Source organism: Argiope bruennichi, chromosome X1 (genome assembly GCF_947563725.1).
Source record: "Argiope bruennichi chromosome X1, qqArgBrue1.1, whole genome shotgun sequence".
NCBI classification, from domain to species: Eukaryota; Metazoa; Arthropoda; class Arachnida; order Araneae; family Araneidae; genus Argiope; species Argiope bruennichi.
In genome coordinates this window covers 6,091,309-6,112,902 of record NC_079162.1, presented here as the reverse complement: position 1 = coordinate 6,112,902, position 21,594 = coordinate 6,091,309, and the positions used below count along the sequence as shown (strand labels likewise).

Sequence of the window (21,594 nt, the reverse complement as noted above, 5' to 3'; positions counted from 1 at the left end):
TAACGAAACGCATTTTGAAATGTTGACGATTTATGCTGTATGTAGTAATAATGCTGGCCTGGCTGCATAAAAGTTATTTCCCTAATTTCAGACAAGTGCATTTAGAACGATTATGCGATGGCAAACTATATAAATCTTACTTTCATGGGAAGGATGAGGCGTTAACAAAAAGATACAGATATTGAAATTTTGGCTTTATTTTTCATATTACTCTCATTCTAGTACCGGAACAATAAGTTCAGAATTAAATTTATCAATGTTTATTAGACGGCACTCCATAGAATCCTTCAACGTAATAACAGGTATCCGTATAACATTTGAAGATTCTACGGACATTAAAATTAGATCATAACCTACCATAGATTTTTATAAATGGGGCCAGCATATGATAAAATGATATCCATCCTTAATAATAAAAGTAATTTGAATAGAGAAACGTCGGTTTAATCGAGATAAAGGCAAAACAATCACTTTTGGTAACATGAAAATCCATTCTTCGAGAAGTCATCATCAAGGGCAATTATCTATAAGTGCGAGAAACATTTTCAGAAATTCCTTGGTCAGTCCCATTTTGCTCAGCAGTAAGCTGAGCGGTGCTAAATATACAAGTTAGATTTGACTGGCATTGCGCCTTAAAAACTGATTTTAGCAATACTTTCACACTGTGATAAAACTGTAAATACTATTAGAAGAATACAACTCAGTGTCGAGGATGCTCATTTTCAATTTTTTTTCCTTCAATAATCACAAATGTATTATTTAGATTTTTTTATTTTTTTATTTTAATATTGTTTACAAATGCATTTTATTTTCGGATTATGTCTTTTAGTAACCTATTGTAATATCTATATTATCTCTGAAGAGTACAAAGAATGATTCTTTTAAACACTAATCGGAAGTATGAAAGTGTTCTAAAAAATTTGTTTTTTTTATTATCTCGTCAAATTCTGGTAGATAGAAGCATAAAATTTTTTATATGTGAGTGAAGAAACATTTTGCTTATTGGCCCTTTTTCACTATGGAGGCCATATAAAAATTTAAGTTCCGTAACTTTTTATTAACACTTTCTACGGAAACCAAAAGTGTTTTCATACAATTGCCTATCTTATTTAATGAAACTTTGCAAATGGAAATTTATATTGCAGGATAACGCCTATAGAGGATGACACTAATACTTATAGCAATTGCAAAACGAAAGAAATCACAATGTCGAAAATTAAAATAAGTGCAGTTATTATTAAGAAATTTGAACATTATAATAAGTTTGAATAGCGTTAGCAGTAAGAAGAGGTTTGAACTTCCAAATTTCCGTTGCTATGCCTTTCCGTCAAATGCTGATAAGAGATTTAAGGGATTTGACGCGTGCGGACAGTTGCTGCTCCAAGCGAAAAATTTCACAGAAAAGATTCATTTGGCGAACTTGAAATTTTCAACATGGCTTCCGATATCACTTAGATGATTATTCGCATCGCCATTTTATTTGAACATCCAAGAAAGATGACAAATAACATATGATGCCATAGAATTGGACACACACCTTCGGTTATTATTGTTTTAAATTCGTTCTGCAGTATAGCTTCATGATTACAGAATGTACTTTAATCAGTCGGATTATATAAAAAGCGTCAAAAGGAGAAGTCGTGTTAGAAGTACGATGCCTACAAGGAATGGGTATATAATTCTATTGGCAAAATAGGCGCGTAATTCTATTGGCAAAATAGGTGCATAATTCTATTGGCAAAAAGGCAATCAGCGCAATACAGCAGGTGGCAAATGAGTTTCTTATTGCCACAGGACAGCAGATTTTCTGAAAAATTGTAAATAATAATTTGGGAGAAAGGGGTCTATATGCTTGCAGACCTGTCACGTGGGTCTCATTTTCCTTATTACAACGTATCGCCGGTTTGCAATTGGTGCGACTGAGTTTGCCTATTATTTTCACACTAGAGTACACGCAATCTGTCCAATAGTACACGCCAAATGATATGGCATAAGCGTAGTAGTAGTACGGCTTATCGTATTATTGTCAATATTCAGGAAAGGGACCAATATTAAGATAAATGATCGTATACTCATACATGTGTTTGCAACTGGGACGACAACCGGCCAAAGATACATTGCGAAGTTTTACTACCTCGCGTTCCGTTTTTCCGTAATGCTGTAAGTGATAAGTTTCTTTTCATGTGTAATAACGCATTATATCATTGAACACTTGCTTTTCAGAATTGTCTAGGCTTCAACACTTTGTATGGTCAGCACGTTCTACAGATTCAAACATCAATAAAAATATTAATGATGCTTTGAGAAGACGACTTACTGGTCAAAAATATCTTACAATAAACAAGGAGAACCTTATCCTGGAGTGGGATAAATTGCTTAAGTAGCTACTGGATAATGTTGAAATACCCATGACATAATATGTGTTATGTCGCACTTTCAGATGGGTTATTCCACGCTGACACATTTCTTTAACTGCTGCCATTCAAATGCAATTTTCCTTTCCTCAGTGCACAGAAGCAAATCTAAATTTTATTCCTTTCGGATGTTTCAAACCTTTCTGCATTTTCCAGAACAATAAATAATCTTCATTTTCACGCTTGAATAGTGTGAAAACCACATTTTATTAGTTGGGTTCTATTCCTGCTTGCTATACTGCAATTAGTAATCTGTCCTTAGTAATTGTTCAGTGGCAGATGTCCAATTCCAACATTTTCTCTATTTTTGGGACACCATGAATACTTCTAATGTAAATAAAAATAATTTTGAATAGAACAAAAAAGTAAAAATTCGCTTGAATTTTCAGCAATGCACAGATACTGAGTTTACAATTTGAGCAACAAAAATTTTAAATAAATTAAAACTTTCCAATCAAATTATTAATAGGGAATGTAACTTTAAATGTTTCTAATGTCCAATATATATTTCACAGCACAAGTGAAAGAGAGCGATGAGAACCTTTGTTTAAATATCATTTTGTTAAATTGCACAATAAAACGAACAATTTTTTAGTTTAATGATCCAGTTACAAGTTTAATACAAATTATTTTTCCGGAAAATTAAAAAAGTTTAGATTTTTTTAATCTAAACTTAATCAAAAAGATTAACAATACATTACTTCTGTATAATGGTGCCTCTTTTTTTCATATATATAACTTGATCATACTAATATTAATCTTAATTCAGATGGAACCTTCAGTACAGAAAGACTTTCTTCCAATAATGGACTATTATTTTCTTTAAACAATTGTATAAAAATTAAAAACTAAAGATCTTATAAATGTATTTCAATATACATGAATTGACATAATTACATGGTAATGCATGTCATCAAACATACTCCCGCTTTTGACCACCTTGGACATTCTCTTAACTTTTCAAGTTCAGACGACAAGTAATTAAAAAATTATTTTAAATATTTTCAATCTATGCACTGTCTTAAAATGTAAATGTGAATCTAGAAAAAATATCCAAAGTGATAAAAATGCATAGAAATGTAAGTAACATGCATATGTAATGTCTAAAAATTATACTACTCATTCATATTGATCAAGTTTAAAATAGCTTGGATATTTCAAACTGAAATATAAATAAAATTTTTAGCTAGCAATTAAAATTAAAGCAACTGAACTGGATTTATTAAAAAACAACTTGAAATGAGATTATACTATTGATTAACTTCCCTATAAAAATTGTAGTAATATTAATCATAGTTATTTTAGCATATTTATTATTATATAATTAATTTTCAGTGAAAAAAAATTAAGATACTTTATTTGTTTTAAAAAAGCGACTTAGTTTAGAAATTACAGCTAGTAAAAATCCTATTTTTATATTAATTATCTTCATGGGATATGGCAACCAATTTAAAAATTGTCTACCTTGATTTCAGAAATAAGCATTAAATACTCATGTTTTACATATAATAAAAACAGTGTGAAAACATTTTTGCTGAAAAGAATTAATATTCATAAATAACTAAAATTCAAATTAAATCACTAATGTTAAACTCTGACTTTGTATATTTTCTAATACATCATTTATTTTTAAAAATCTATATCTTTTTTTTTTATCTCTGTTTTCACTTCTGAAAATACATATCTATAAGTTATTGCATTTATATGTTACTATTTTCAAATGAAAAAAATTATTATAAACTATATTAATAACAGTTAGATAATAACAATTATAAATACATTAGGAATAATCTTCCATATAATAAATTACCTTGCACATAGAAAAACATTATGAAAAGCCACAATGGTTGCAAATGCAATGGCACATTGTTTTCATATACTGCATCAAAAATTTCTACTGTTGACCTATTTATGTAGAGAATTTTCAACACTAAAAATGCAAACAGTCCCAATAGTTTCTGACATTAAATAAAAATAAAATATTTGTTTAAAATACCATGATACAATATATGAAGCCAAATGCCAGTTGTAAAAAATTTTTGGAACTTTTTTATATTTTTAAATGTGATGATTCTTTGATTAGCTTAATTCTTTATCAATAATATGCTTGAAAAATCCATTAATTTTGTAGATTTTGGCATCAGAAATATTTTCTCAAAACTTATTAATTATTACAATTTCCTTAGGCATGGGACAAATTGTAACAGATATGAGACAAATAGTAACAAAAAACAATATTTAAAATAATTTACTCATTATCATTCATTTACAACTTAAAATAAATATACGACTTTACACAACTATTATGACTTCGCATAATCATTAAATCAGTAAAATAATGGTAAAATTATTCAACCTATCAACAATTCTTTGTCTGCATAGGGCTGTAGTAGCCTTAGATTCTAGAGTTAGAGGGTACTGCATTTGAAACAGATTCTACCAAAGAACTGGGGTGTAGGCCAATCTGGTGAATGTTAAATCTATCGGGGCAAGTGCCCTTACATTTGTCAGGCACAGAAGGCTGAAGAGGGAGCACCAGTTTAGATGCTACATTTGTCATTTGACTCTGTTCAGAATTATGTGACACTAATGCTGCTTCAAAATGGGATATTAATATGATATACTGTCATTAAATATTTTGCCAGAGTTGCTGTATGCATCTTCACAAGCTAAGCAAAACCATGTGCGTTTTCAGAATATCTGTGCAAATTCAAAATCGTCTTTTTCACACTTTCCCCTTTATTCTTTCTCGTGGATTTATTTTCCTTAAACCTTTCCTTCGCTCCTCTTGTTTTCATTTTTGATTAATTATGACACTGTATTCTTTTTTCGTTGCTGCTTTTTCAGGTGGGATAGTTAGAATAGGAGTATATTTTTAAGTGACCATCTATTACTCTTTCTGAGATTGTTCCTTAGAGAAAGATCTGATCTTTGAAGAGGCTGTTAAGAACTAAGTTTATGTTTAAGTTAATGTTTAAGACTAAGTCGAGTTACATACATCAAACATACATCAAGATAAATCTCGTTAGTAACAAATTGTCCCATAGTACAATTCCGGACATCTTTGTGGATTTATAAAAAAAATTGCAATTAGTAAAAGAAATTAAAGCAGCTTTTTAGAATTCAATATACAGACAAAATAAACAAGTAAAAACTTTTTAAAGAGATCAATTCAACTTATCTTAAAATCAAAACTTACAAAATATTTTTACCCTCATTAAGTTAAAATGGAACACATGTTCACAACCTTTCACTGCTTGTTTCAGCTGAACACTGACTGTGCTGACATAATATGATCCATCATGAGAATCATGTTATCAAAAATTCTGACTAAAATTTTAAAAATCACTGTATAACAGGTGTGTTACAAATTATCCTGTTACAACTAGTCCTTGTCTCCCCTATTGAGAAAAAAAAATAATGAAAGAATACTTTTACAGATGTAAGTACTACACACACAAAAAAAAAAAAAAATATGAAATGGATATATAACAAAAACATACTCTAAAGATTAGGCATTCTAATTTGCAGACCTTTAATTATCACTTTCATAGAAAAATATAAAGAATCTTATTTTGCCTCATTAAAAATGATGTATTTACTAATATATTTTTCAATGCAACTCTAAGCACAAACTATCTGTTAAAAAAAAATAATAAGCTATTTATAAATATATAACAATATTCTAAACTATCTGAAACAAAGCCTTTGAATAAGAAACTTTCTTCAACAACTATAATTCATAAACATTAAAATCATTCCATGTACAGTCAATTTATAAAGTAGAAATAACTAGTATGTGATTTCATGGTTATTTTCTAATAATATTCCATATTTCCATTTGTTTTAGGAGAAAGAATCATTATTTCTGATGCATGAAGGCACTTGACTATGAATTTTACTTCTTAAATTTTTTCCCTCAATTTAATAGCACGCTGTGTTTTTAATACGACTAACTCCTGCTTAGAGGAATTGGGTGGGGCAGCAATTGCTTATAAATAAATCTTGGGAATAATCTGCACCAAATACCAAGGAAATTCAATATATAACATTTTACTATCTTTAAATATATTGAAAACAGTAAATAGTCAATCCAGTCAAAAGAAAAACAATATAACCACACATTTTTACTTTTCAAGACATCAAAAGAATAATGGCATAAACCAGAGAGAAATGTAAATTGAGGGAAATAACTTGCATTGACTATTCCTTAATATGAAATGGCCAATATAATTGTAAACTATGGGGAAATGTTAAAGACAGGAAACATAAAAGCAGGGTAATACTGTAATTTTGTTAGAAAAGGCTCATAAATAAAAACCATCTTACAAAAAATAACAAATAAGGGAATTCTACAAAAAAGATTTTCAAAAAAGTTATGATATTCAGAATTATTACTGCTCTGCTGATATCTATTTCATATATCCAGAAATATTTTTGAATACAATTTCAACAAATAAATCTACTCTTGGTATGACTTACATTTGATATAAGACAAAAAAATTAACAAAATTCAAGCTGTCAACATTTTATACTATACTATACAAAGATTTCTAAATATTTGCTTTTTCTACAATAATAAAAAACGGTGTAAGAACTGTGTGATAGCAGATGAGTCTATTTTGATGAGTTAGGAGATGGAAATAAATTAAGATTTACCATATCTGGCTTTAATTCATTCATTTATAACACCAAATTCGCCAACAACAATCTTTAGAGATATAGGGGAAAAGAACGCTCTGTGTTCCACATGAAAGTATTTATTATACCTCTACTTTCTCCATGACCTTCCACTTGTTTGAAGTTTTTATTACTGCCAGCTAATGCACTCATTTGTTTGAGAGATTAGTCGCCAACTAGTCAGAGTCATTTCTTACTCATGTCAGAATCATTTCTTACTTTTGCCTTGAAATTAACAATTTTTTAAAAAATTCTTTAACATTTCCATATTTTGAAAAACAGTACAAATTACGTTAAAATTTATATTTTATTTTTGAATAAGTGTACAGTATGAAGGTAATAACTGTTAGTTAAGCACTGTTATTATTTTGTGATTTTAATATCTAGATAAAATAAATATTTAAATGTAAAATATACATATATCTATTTTTTGAAACGATCTCTGGCTTACCCTCCTTATCATCTGCTTTATTCTGTTTCTAGTTCACCCATCCCCAAAATATCATTCAGATCAAAGTGTTCCAGCATTGATTACAGTATGCAAACACTGCTAAATAGGAAATATTTTCATTTTCAGTGTAAATAATGGTAAAATTATTCAACTATGTTTATTTCAAGAAAATAACTGTTAATTATATATTAATCACAGAAATAAAATATCCAACAATTAAAAGTGATGCATCTTCATGACTTTTCACATTTACAACTGACACAATTATGTCCATAAGAAGTACAATCACAATGTATATTTTAATATACGAATGAAGCTATACCCTCAATCACAACATGCAAATTAAGACTATATCTATATACTTCAAAACTGCATATTAACTTTTAATGATGATTTTCATTTCAAAAGCGGAAAATACATTTCATATTGAGAGAAATAAAAAATTATGCATATGATTTCACTATGGGCTTAGTAAATATCAATCTAAGGTGTTGTGAAAAAGTGAAATAATAGATATCATCTGAAATTATCTAATTCTCATCTTTAAATGCATTTATGTATACAACGAGAGAAAAAATATTATCTATCACTAAAGGAGACACTGACAAAGAGGTACAAAGTGTTCTAGTGGTTTGCTAAGCTATATCATTAAATATGCAATTGCAATATCATTAGAGAAATAGAAAATTCAAATTCCTGCTACAAACTTAATTTGATAAGTAATTTTATCAGAAAAAGTTGTAAAATATATTAAATCTAAAGTACAACCGAACAATATTAATAATCTGTCATACATTTTTTAACTCGGAATATAAAATATTAAAGCAACAAAAATGGATTTCAAACATTTAATTCATTCTTTTTAAATGATAAATGAATCAAATTTCAATGCCCTGAAACAACAAGATTTCATTGTCACATTTTCTAAATAAGTATATAGTCGCCCAAATCTTATTAATTATACCTTAAAAAGTGTAATAAAATGCATATTATTTGATTTCCAAATTTGGACACACAACTATTGTAAATAGATTATATTTTTTGCAAAGAGTAGATAAATATGTTACATCCAATATTTTAAATATTTTTGTATTTAGTGATACTTATTTTATTGTTATTCAATATCATTTAAAAATTATATAATTTGTAAGAAAAAACAAAAACAAAAGAAAACTTATTAAATATAGATAAATTAAATAAAACATAGATACAAACATTAATATAAAGTTATCAAATAGCTTAGATAAAAAATTTAACAGATTCTTGTTTACTTAAAAGATATTCAAAATGTAAAAAGATGGAATGAATAAATAATAATTCACATTTTTTTTTTCTTTTCTTATTACGATTAGCACTATCCCCTTCCCCTCCCCATTTTTATACTAGTATAAAAATAGCAATGAGAAAATTAAGAGATATTGAGATTACTTTTATCACAGAATTTCCATTGCCATTCAACCAATCAAAACATGCTGTTTTTAATAAAATTTAATTCCTTTCTGGTGGTTTCAGCTTCATTTTGAGTTCTCTATATAGCAGATGTGGAAGATGCCACAGAATTTTCCAAAATTTTGTCTTCTTTCTCACCAGAATCTTCATTCGGCACTCTCTTACTTGATACAGGGCCACAAGAAAACAGATATGATGGGTGAGATAAACACTTCTGCTGACGTTGAGAATGCCTTGTGGGATCTTTTACATTTTTGGGAGACTGAACACCTTTTTTCAAAACCTAAAAATTAATATACAAAAAAAAAAGTTTAGTAAATTATTTTAATACATTCAACTTTATTAGCATATTAGTAAAGAAAATGACAGAAAATTCATTAGAAGTAACAGTAGAAGGAAACATTTCTTCTACTAACAAGTTCTTTCAATAGCTACAATAATCAAATATTGCGAAGTTATTTTACAAGAAATGCAAGGAGAAAAAGCTCTGTTTAATGCATTTATTACCTAACAAAACAAAATAAAAATAATGTTCATACCAGGCAAAAGGATTCCATCACATAAAACACACACACACACAAATATTTAAGTACAGAGGAAAAGAGTCTTTTTTTCTACCTGAAAATTTCAGTTTGAACAAGAAATCTGCAATTTATATAGGAACACAGAACTATATAAACATGCATACAATTTTAGTACAGAAGTCAAATTGAAACTCTAAAAAATTAATACTTCATCCACTTGTTTCAAGATGTTTCGAATTTTATACGTTTATTTGGATAAAAGGAGAAAAATACATATTTTAGAAATCCCTGAAATTCAAGAAACATTGAAACAGGTATAATATTCCTTAACTTCTAATTACTCTGCTCCCTTTCCTGAAGTTCTGTACTTATACCAGAAAGTTATGATGACACTTCCCTCTTAGCTAATAAGGAATGCTATGCAGTCCAACTAAGAAAATTGTAATTAACGAGGATTAGTATAAAAAAAGACTGATAAAAGGGTGCAAGAAGATACTGTCAGCTAATACTGCTTGTACAAGAATTAGCTGAATAACTGAATTTTGGTCTACTATGGGAATGTATTATGTTATTGAGACTGATTAGTTAACCAGGCTGCTTGCTGTGTATTGAATAAGTTGTTTAGTTCAGTGAAGAAGTAATTACAAGAGAGTCTGCACATTCGGCCAAGGAAAGTTTAGACGATCAACAAGTATAAGATTACTCTTGTTCACAGTGAAACCCATAGGAAATAATTTCATTTTAATTTAGCATCTTTCTTGTCTGCATTGTAATTTTTTCATTTCAGTCACTGTCTTTGATGAAAGTAAAATAATTCTTTGATAAAATAAAGTGGATATTGGGTTATGATGTTTATAATAATTGAGTAATTTATGTAATAGACAATATAATGTAATGAATGATTCAATAAAAACTGTCCAAAAAACATTATTGACAAGAGCCATGCCATTAGAAAAAGAATATACAAAAAATGCTAACCCCACACCATGCATCCAATTCTTACCATATTACAAATTCTATTCTGTTGGAGGAGTGGCCAGTCTGGGATTATACTATCATCCATCTCAGTATTTATTGATTAGTGAATAAATGAACGTGGCCAGTCAGGAAGTGAATTCTTAATTTAACCCTTTAAAAGGCCATTTTTTTCTAGTCATGGTATATTAAAATATTTTTGCTACTGACCTAATGAAAGTGATTCACTCAGCTTATTAGATAAATTTGATTTATTAATTAATTTGGTTAATTAATACAAGAAATTAATAACTAACAAATCAAGGTGTGAGATAATAATTTATGTGAGATAAGAACTAAAAGCATCCAGGATTCTGTCTTATTGAAAAATTTGGGAGCAAGCATACTTCCCATGGCCTTAGAAAGGGTAAAAAGGCTTAAAATTAGTTCATATTTTTGAAACAAAGTGTATGTGTATATATAGAGAGAGAAATGGGGGTATATGTATAGTTAATAATATATAGTTGAGATAAACAACTACTTTAAGTCAAATAAAATGGTAAAAGATGTACAAAGAATCTAAATATGAGGTGCAGGTAAAATAATTTCACTGTATTAATCGATAAAGAAGTAGCTGCAGTTTAAACAGGCACATATGTATAAGAAAGATTAATATATTAATCATAACATTTATGAACGTTAATTTGAAATTATTAAAAAAAATCAATAGAATCCTGACTATTTGGTTCATTGGCTAATATGTTAGCATTCAGGCATTTTTTGCACTGGTCTATAGTAATAACTTACTGGTATAAAAGCTATGTTGAAAGTCTAAAGGTTATTTACACAAAAACAACTAGCTATTAGATTTTCATATATCAATGAAAGGTGAACAACCTAAAAGGTACATTATTAATATTGCTAATCTCATTCCAAAACAAAAATTCCCAAGTCATATCCTCCCTTGATAAAGAGCATAAATAGAGGTTCAGGTTTTTATGCGTTTCCTCTCGGTTTTTATATTAAAGTTTCACAATAGTTCGCATTCCAACACTTTCTCCCATCTTTTACATATCAAATAGTTTTATTTGAAGGTAAGGACTTAGAAACGAAAATTTTTATTTGACCTTCCTCACTGCCAATGGTAACTAAAGAATTAATGTGCAATCAACTTATCATTTTATCTTTTCCTACTTAGTAACAGATAAATTAAAGCCGTTCATCATGCAACCTTGAAATGATATAAGTATACTTTTTTTTTAAACAAACCAAGGACTTTCTTAACCCTTTCAAGATCGATAGGACATTTAAAAACATTTAAACCCATGAGAATTTTATCAAATCGGCCTCGAAAGGGTTAAGTAAAATATGGAATCCTTCCACAGTGAAAAATGGACGGTTTTCTAAAGCTAAAATATATTTAAGCAGCAGAAAGAGAAAGAAAACAAAAAAATTTACAAAACTTTCCACTATCAAATTTACAAAAACTTCCACTATCAAATTTACAAAAACTTCCACTATCATCAATTTTTCAATAAGCTTGCAATAAACCATATTCCAGCTCCAATTCAAGGGAAATTTTGCTTTTTGTTAGCAATATGTTTGGGAAATAGATGTTTATTGAAAAGGGAGATTGATGATGATGATGATGTCCACGTTACCACAGAAAGGGAGTGCAATAGCTTCTGAGGGTAAAGACCCCTGAGCACCCGAGGGCAGAAGCACGACCCCCCTTAGACAAGGCCGGAAAACTTAGGTCACAGAAAGTAATGACGTCGCTCCGAGAGGTTACATGAGTGGGTGCGAATTGGGGGACCGAGGGAGGAATTTCACCCTCTTCAAGTTTATTGATAAGAAACGAACTCTTTTCCTCCCACGCCATGTTTTAGCCAATGGCCCTCCTGTGTTTGAGTAGACAGGAAGCGCCATTTCTTATTTGCAAGAAAAATCATTTGGATTACTAAAAATAAGGAATAGAAATGCCTTTGATCTGTTGTGTTCCAAACTGTAATGGAAATTACAGGAATGGCCCAAGAGTAAGTGTTTTTGCCTTTCCTAAAAATGAAGAGCTTCAAAAGAAATGGTTAAGTGCCATACATCGTGAAGGATTTTATCCGACGCAGCATAGTAGGGTAAGCTTATTTAATTATTTTAAACTAATGCTTAATGTTTCTAAATTAAAAATAATTTATTCTCACATTAGAAATTTAACAGCTCAGTAATATCTATTATTCGTGATTTTAATCAAGTGCATTATGAAAAGAATTATTATATAAAATGCTGTAATACAGGTAATAATATCTGTAATTATTGTCAATAATAATTATTATATTTGCCGTAATTATGCTTACATGCTTTATTTACTATTATATCTATAATTACGTTTATATAGTTAAATTTTATTATATAACATAACGATAAAAGCATGAGAGTAAACAATAATTATATATTGTTTTATGCTGTATATTTGTTACTGTATTTAAATTAAACATTAAAGGAAGTCAATATTTACGAATAATTTCCTTTACTGTAGGTCTGTCAATTACATTTTTAAAAAAATGTTATTGAAAGAGAAACCAGTCTATTTGATTCGAAGTCAGGAAAATTATTAAGTGCCCCTCTTAAATATCCAAGACTAGTGATTGGAGCAATTCCATCTCAGATGCCAAATTGTGCCGCTTACATGTCATCTTCAACATTTCATAGGGAAAATCCAGAAATAAAAAAGATGAAATTGGAGCAACAATATATAGAAAAAGCTCTCCAGGAAAGTATAACAGAAAAAAAGAAATACGATGTGACAAGAGAATTTAAAAATTTGGAAGAACTAAAGCAGCGTATTTCTTTAGTAAATTTGAAAAATTTCTGGAATATCATTCATAAAGAAAACAAAATTTTATTCGTGAAAATTGAATTAATTTCTGGTCCTGAAATTGCCTTGTCTATTGTAATAAATGATTTATTAGAGATGTCAGCTTTTGTTGGAAAAACAAGCTTGTCAAATATTCCAAACATTTCTTCTTTACCTATAAAAATCAATATCAACACTTTAAATGAAATATTAGAGCATCTGCCAGAAATGAAGAGAAATAATTCATTGCTGAATTCTGATATTGTTTCCCAGATTCATAGTTTCATGGATAATTTAAATAGAACCCAAGAAAATTTAACCGATGTTATAGCATTTATTAAAGAGCAATCTGCCTTGATTATTCAAAATGAGCACAGTAAAAGGTACTCCACTGAAATGATGATATTCTACTCATTATTTTATTCAATGGCTCCGCATGCATATAAATTTGTCAGAAAGTCTGGCTATATTTTGTTACCTCATCCTGTAACTTTGAGAAATATATGCATACCTATCAACACTTTCCCTCAGTCAGAGCAGAACGAATTGCATTTCTTAAGGTACATTAAGCAGAAATTACAATTCATAGTATCTGCAGATAAAAATGTGATTCTTCAAATAGATGAGATGCACATCAAACCCTACTTTGATTACAAAGGGGGAAATATATCAGGTTTCAGTTACAATTCAGAAAATGCCGCCACAAGTGTTGTGACTCATGATAAATAGTATTTCATCGTCATATAAAGATGTTGTTCACATTCTTCATGTAAATAAAATAGCAGCAGACGTTTTACATGCATTCATTAAAAAAATTATTATTGGATTAGAAAACACTGGTTTTAAAGTGATATGTGTAGAAACAGGCAACAATTCAGTCAATCAAAAAGCAATGTCTCAGTTCGCTTCTCCTTCACGGTCATATTCAATGCTTTATCCTCATCCGGTAAATAAAGAACGACCTCTTTTTTTTCATGATCGATACTGTCCCTTTATTGAAGAATATTCGCAATAACTGGATCAATCAAAAGAATGTTGATAAATGTATGTTTTACCCTAATTTTAAAGAAACCACCTCAGAAAAAAATTCACAACAAGATTGTATTAAAAATTCTCTGGAAACTAATGATAATGTTATTCACTCTAATGATGAAATAATTCAGGGTTCTAGTAGTAAATCTGACAATAAAGTAGATTTTAAAACAGCATCCTTCAAAACATTAAAATTATTGTATGAAACTGAAAAGAATAACATCGTTAAATATGCATATAATTTATCCTTAAAAGCATTGGAGTGCAATAATTTAGAAAACAAAATGTCAAATGAGTACTTAAAATTTTCAATAAATTTATACCTGAAAGTCAAATGACTTTGAGAAAGAAATATGAGTTTCCACACTACAAAGAAACAGCAGAATATATAAGAATAATAAATAGATGGGATATTGTTAATGCAAAAATTCCATTCACAGGAATCCGTGAAAATAATGTATATAAAAAACTACTGACACCATCTGAAACCGACAAATAGGTCAATAGGTTGACATCAAAAACCGAAGATAGTTTTTAGATGGATTTTTGAATTGGTTAGAAGACTGGGTAAATATGAAATGTGATACCAGCATTCTAACAAAAGAAACTTATTCTGCTCTTTTCATGACTACATTTACTTTAAAAGAAATAACTAAATATTGTGAGGAGACATCTCCTCATTCTCCCAGGAAAATTTCACACCGACAATTTAGAGGCACGATTTGGTTTATATAGACAAATGGCAGGAGCACAATATCATGTTTCACTCCGACAGATATTTGAAAGTGAAAACCAACTAAGAATGCATAGTATTTTAAAAATTTGTTTAAAATCAAACAAACATGGAAATCTCGAACTTTTTCAGGAAGCAGTTGGCGAAAATTGGGAAGAATTTGAAAAATCTAATTCTGAAAAATTACCTGTATTTAGCATTTTGCTTACAGAAGAAGATTTTAAAAAATCGGAAGATGTTTTACCAGTGTTAGTTTATTTAGGAGGTTACCGTGTCCACACAGTCCTTAAAAAGTTGAAATGCAGCATTTGCAAAAAGTTTTTAACAAATGAAAAGGAACTGGACTGCTCAACTTCTTTAATTCAGAATTTAAGTCGAGGAAAACTTTTATACCCCAAAAAATGCATTGTAAATGTAATTTTATATTCTTACATTATAATTCAGAAATTATGTACCATACATGGAGAAGAATTTTTGAAATTTTCCAATCAAAAGTATTTAGCAACAGAGATAATTTTCAATAGTTTAGTGAATGAGGAACAAATACATGATTATGGTGAATGCATTTCAGGACATAAACCAGAAAATGTCTATAGAATGATAATTTGGTCTGCAGTCAATTTATTACTGAATAATTATTGTAAAAAATTAAATGATAGTTTGAGAAGCTCTTCTAAAACTGGAAAGAAAAGAAAACTAGATAAATTTAGTAAAGTTCTTTCTAAAAAAAAAATAGCAGAAAAGGTAAAAGTATAAAAGCTAAATTTCAACTAGACATGTTTTATGGTAATGATATTGTTTCGACTTCAGAAGTTATAATTACAGCTCCAACAGGAGAAGGAAGCTCCACAAAAACTGCATAATCTTGAAATGAAAACGTAGAAACCGAAATTTATTAAAAAACTGTATATTTATATAAATATGATCGAATCAGAAAATAACAACGTTAATGACAATAGCAAATATGATCAAATAAATATAAGTTATCCAGGTTTATGAACAAATATTATAAATGATAAGTTTAGAATATGTTAAAAACGGACAACAGAAAGAAGTTTTTGTTAAGAGTGCTGAAGGTAGAACATTTTCCACTACTCAAAAATATGCCAAATAGTGAAAATTGGTTCATTTATTTGCAGCAGGTTCATTTATTTGAAAACTCAAGACTCGACATTTTTTTTGTATACTCAGGGGTGTTTGTGGGACCCCAAAAAAATCCCCTGAAACTTTTACGGACTTACTACCGACATTTTGGAGTTTCGAGAAGGGGGGGGGGGGAGAAATGAAAAATTACAATTATGAAGTATTGAATGACCTAATTATAAAAGTTCAATGAATCAGGGGTGTTTGTGCTCCGGGGAAACCCCGAAATTCCGGGGATTTTGAACTTCGATACCCGGAAATTCCGGGGATCGTCGTTCAAAAGGAAGTAGGAATAATAATGAATTATTTATTTTGATCTGGGTAATTTTGTTTGCTTTGAAAGCAGAAAACGCAAGGTCAGTGTGTGTGGTGAAAACTTTTCCTTTCTTTCTCCAAAGGCAGTGATAATGCGTGAAAAGGGGGAAAAAACTTCTTTTTTGTTCTTTCCTTATTGCGAGTTATGACTCATTCCCCCGGTTCTCGGACATTCTCTTCTGGATTCTTTTCGGCAAGTAGGCGCGGCAGATAAAAAAGGGAGAGACTTCGTTCGACCAGATGTACGATCACGTGACCTGGGTTCAAAGGTCTTAATTTTGCAAAAAAAGTAATTCATTGAACTTTTTTAATTAGGTCATTCAATACTTCATAATCGTAATTTTTCATTTCTCCCCCGCCCCTTCTCGGAACTCCAAAATGTCGGTAGTAAGTGCGTAAAAGTTTCGGGGAATTTTTTGGGGTCCCACAAACACCCCTGATGAATTACTTTTTTTGCAAAATTAAGACCTTTGAACCCAGGTCACGTGATCGCACATCTGGTCGAACGAAGTCTCTCCCTTTTTTTTCTGCCGCGCCTACTTGCCGAAAAGAATCCAGAAGAGAATGTCCGAGAACCGGGGGAATGAGTCATAACTCGCAATAAGGAAAGAACAAAAAAGAAGTTTTTCCCCCCTTTTCACGCATTATCACTGCCTTTGGAGAAAGAAAGGAAAAGTTTTCACCACACACACTGACCTTGCGTTTTCTGCTTTCAAAGCAAACAAAATTACCCAGATCAAAATAAATAATTCATTATTATTCCTACTTCCTTTTGAACGACGATCCCCGGAATTTCCGGGTATCGAAGTTCAAAATCCCCGGAATTCCGGGGTTTCCCCGGAGCACAAACACCCCTGTATACTTAAAAAAAAAAAAAAAAAAAAAAAAAAAAAAAAGGAAATGAACAATCTACACTATTTATAGGTGGCTATAACAGCTGGAGAAAGCTGAAATTGTAATTCAAAAGCATGAATGTTTTATTTGTCATTTTCATTCCTTTATTGGTTGGAAAGAATTACTGATTAGACAAAAATTATGTTTTACTTTTGATGAAAACCAAACAAGCAAATAAAAAAAAAAGGGGGAACAACTTGAATTATTGTTTTAAAGAATTGTTTTTATGATTCTATATTTATCATGTAATAACCTTTCATTTCGTGGAAACCATGAAAATAATAGAAACTACTAATAATGGAAATTTTTGTATGTTTAATCGAATAATTCAGTAAATACAAATTGTGCTAATAAATCATATAAACAGAATTAAAAATTCAAAAATTAGAATTGGGCATCATTTAGCACTGCAGTCAAATGAACAAAATATTCCTGCATTATGAAATGAAATCCTTAGCAAAATTAAAGTCTATTAAAAATCATCCAAGTACAGCAGTAACCAAATGGAATATAATCTTGATTTTCCCCATTAAGAACAAACGCACTTCAGTCATTATTAGGTATGAAAATATTGAAGAGAAAAGATTAAATATAAATGCGTCGTTTATAGGGGTTATTAAAGTAATCATTGTGACTGGAGAAGGACTAGCAAAACCTCTGTTGAAAAGATTAAGTGAGCTGGATTTAATTATTATGAATTGTAGAGGATAGGCGTAAGGCAAAGATAGCAACACGAAACGGAAGTACAAAGTTTTGCAATTTAGAATAGTTGCTCTAAATCCACATGCAATTTATATGTCTTGCACATCATACTTTTTAAATTTATTAATTTGTGATACCATTTCCAGCAGTATATATTGTTTTTTTTTTTTTTTTTTTTTTTTTTTTTGGATATTACAACTTCTATATGCTTTTTTATACCCTTCGGAAAGCCAGAGTGGATTCGGTTAAAGCAATGTATACACAGTTTGAAAAAATTTGTAATGTCCTAGAAGAATTTATTGAGGTAAATAGAGATAGTACAGCGGTATGCGAAGTAAAAATATTGGAATCAATAAAAGAAATGCCATTTATTTTATATTTAATAGTATAGTTTTCAATATTGCCCAAAATTAACACCAATGAACTATTTCAACTAAAAACAGTTGTTTTTTATTCGGCTTTTAAATTGATCAGTAAAATTAAAACTGAAGTTCAAAATTTAAGTACAAAATTCAACACATTTTTAGACGAATCAAAAATGATAGAATGCAATTTGAATAATTCCGAAAATTTTCTTAAAACACGAATTTGAAAAAGGAAAAGATCATATTCCGAAATAAAAGAAGAAGTTAAAGAATTTGGGTATTAAAAATATCACAGCAATTGATACTGTCATTGTACAGAGAGAAGGTAGATTTAAAAATGTGTCAATTTAATCACTGATATAAAAAATTTCAAATTAAATTCAGCAAATTAAAAGTAAGGAAGAAGTGTAGTTGGTCAAGGCGTGAAGAAGCTTACAAGCATTTGCTATACAAATCATCGAAAAAAAAAAATGGAGATTTTTCTGAAGTAATTAAAAGCAAAAACAAATTCATTTAACAAATATACACGCAATAGCATTATATATAATGTTTGTAATTTTTTTTTTTTTACTTTAAAAAAAATTGCGGCTAAAAATGGTTTCTTGCACCCAATCTCCTTTATATTTAAGGCCGGCTCTGATTATAATTCAGAACTTCTATACCTTATGTGAATAAGAAATTTTGAAATTTTCCAATCAAAAATATTTCGCAACAGATATAATTTTTAATGATGTAGTGAATGAAGAAGAAGTACATGATTATGGCAAAGGCATTTCAGGACAACCGGAAAATGTTTATTGATTGGCAATCTGGTCTGCAGTCAATGCATTATTGAATAATTGCATGATAGTTTGAAAAGCTCTTCTAAAAGCGGAAAGGAAAGAAAATTTGATAAATTTAGTAAACATATTTCTAACAAAGTAATGATAAAATATATAGTTAAATAAGAAAGCTCTTCTAATGTTTCAAAGATTTATTGGATATTTTTTTGAATAGAATACCGTTTCGTGAAATATTGTTTTTATTGCTTTCTTGGAGTTGAGGCCACGGCAAATATTCATAACACCATTATTGTATGGAATTGTTTTAAAATTAATCAACAAAAACATTGCAAATGTATCTTTTATATTATAATTTAAAAATTTATGTACCATATATGAAGAAGAAATTTTGAAATTTTCTAATCAAAAATATTTTGCAAAAGATATAATTTTTAATGATGTAGTGAATGAAGATAATAGTTTTAAATCTAGGGGAGATACACCTACTGGGAAACCTGCCCTGCACTTAACGCAAAAAAGGTAATGCATACCAAGCACCGTACCTCCAGGGTGATGTGGAAAGCGGCTGCATTTTAATTATTAATGAATTCTACAATATAAGTGTGTTGAATTGCATGATATGGAAGTATATGAAATGATATTAACAAGTGAAAAGTAATTTCTCTTCACTCTCTAGCGCGCAGAGACTTGACGTTAAGGGAATGGAGTGTGCCGTCTCGTTGTGACGTCACGGAAATCCGCAGAGGCCTTGTCTATCGAGGGTTGTGGCAGAAGTCTGACTTCTAGCTCATATGAAGACGACACTCACACACTCGCCTGCACAATCCCTTTTTAAGCCGGGGTCCCACGACCGCTTCTATGTCACTTGCGCTCGATAAATTTCCCCCTTTCCGCTCAAGTGTCAAGAAAGACTACCACATTATAAACTTTATCTTTGCATGTAAGATTTGGCGATTTTACAATGTACGCCAAACTGTGCGGTCAACTGACCCATCAACCCCCCCCCCCAATAAAACGATTAACCAATAAAACTTTCCCTTACTCTCTGAAGAGGTCACTGTCTTTGTACTGAAGAGGTCACTGTCTGAGAGGGGTTTGGTGGGGTTAATGAGTCACCCAAACTTGTTTGGAAAAAATACTCTTTGAGTTGGATATTTTAGATTTTCTCTGCTTGCACAGAAAATCATACTGAGGCCCGCATGAATGTTAGAAGGGCTCTTAGAACATAGAACTCATCACTGATTAATTATTGAAGCACTTCGATTTTGGGACATTTACTTGCTCTCTATAATTCTGTTAATTAACATTTCCGAATTCTGTAATTTAGAAGGAGTAATTCAATGCTTATAGTATTTCGTTTGACACGATTTTATTTTTATCAATAATTGCTTTTATTAATTTTTCAATCCAGGAGAATCGGCCAACATCTATGTGCCTATGAAATTGTAAGACCTCGGATTCATCCCAAAAGAATGGCTCAATCCTTTCTCTCAATAGTTTTAGTACTAACAGCGAATTTTAATAAAATGTCCCTAATTTTTTTTCGAATTTTATAAGTAAATTATTTATTCAAAAAATATTAAATAGGTTTAATTGAGAAAGGAACGAACAAAATTTAATTGAATTTTTGTATATTTCGTTATTTCGTATTAAAGTTCTGGAATATTTCAGACTGAATATTCATCTAGGAATTGTTATAATTTTTACTTATACATAAAAAAATAATATGAAAATAATAAAAAGATGAATTTAAAAAAAATGAATATAATTTCTAAATAATTCTTTTTTTAATATGCATTCACAATATGCATAATATGGTCACTTACATTTAACAAAAATAAATAAAGAAATAAAAAAATAAACTAACTGCAAACATTTATCTCTCTGACATTCAGCATAGTCAAGACTGTTCCGCATTTCTGAAAGCTTAACAGCATTTTTTGTTCATTTGTATGTAATTAAAATTTAAAAAAAAGTTTTGAGACATTCATTGAATAACTTGGTAGTAATGTTGCTTTTTTCAAAATAGAAATTATGATTACTCCTATATAACCATGAATTGAAGAAAAATAGTTGCAAAATATATTGTTACACAAATGCTAATAAACATTAAAAAGCATTTTTAAAAAAGTTTTTATGAAAGCAATGGCCAACTTAGTTTTATAATTCAGATTTATGGTTGCTAAAGTTTACTTAACTTGTCATTGATCGCTTACTCACAAGAGCATATTTAACTTCAAATTCTATTGGACATGTAACATTTACTATTGTTCTTAAAACCGTATACTATTCCGCTTTTTGCGCA

At 29.7% G+C, this 21,594-nt stretch overlaps 1 protein-coding gene across 5 annotated transcripts in view; it reads right to left on the bottom strand.

Moving 5' to 3' along the window:
- Positions 1-4,211: 4,211 nt before the first annotated feature.
- LOC129958339 (uncharacterized) overlaps positions 4,212-21,594 on the bottom strand; it is a 38,784-nt gene continuing 21,401 nt past the window's right edge. For 2 of the 5 annotated variants that reach the window (XR_008783203.1, XM_056070757.1), the window contains exon 3: positions 9,139-9,277. Coding sequence is in view for 1 of the 5 variants with exons in the window: in XM_056070756.1 (XP_055926731.1) it covers positions 9,074-9,277 (204 nt within the window). In the remaining 4 variants the exon portion in view is untranslated. Of the gene's footprint in view, positions 9,278-21,594 lie in introns of all 5 variants that reach the window. The other 3 variants (XR_008783205.1, XR_008783204.1, XM_056070756.1) reach the window with 2 other exon arrangements.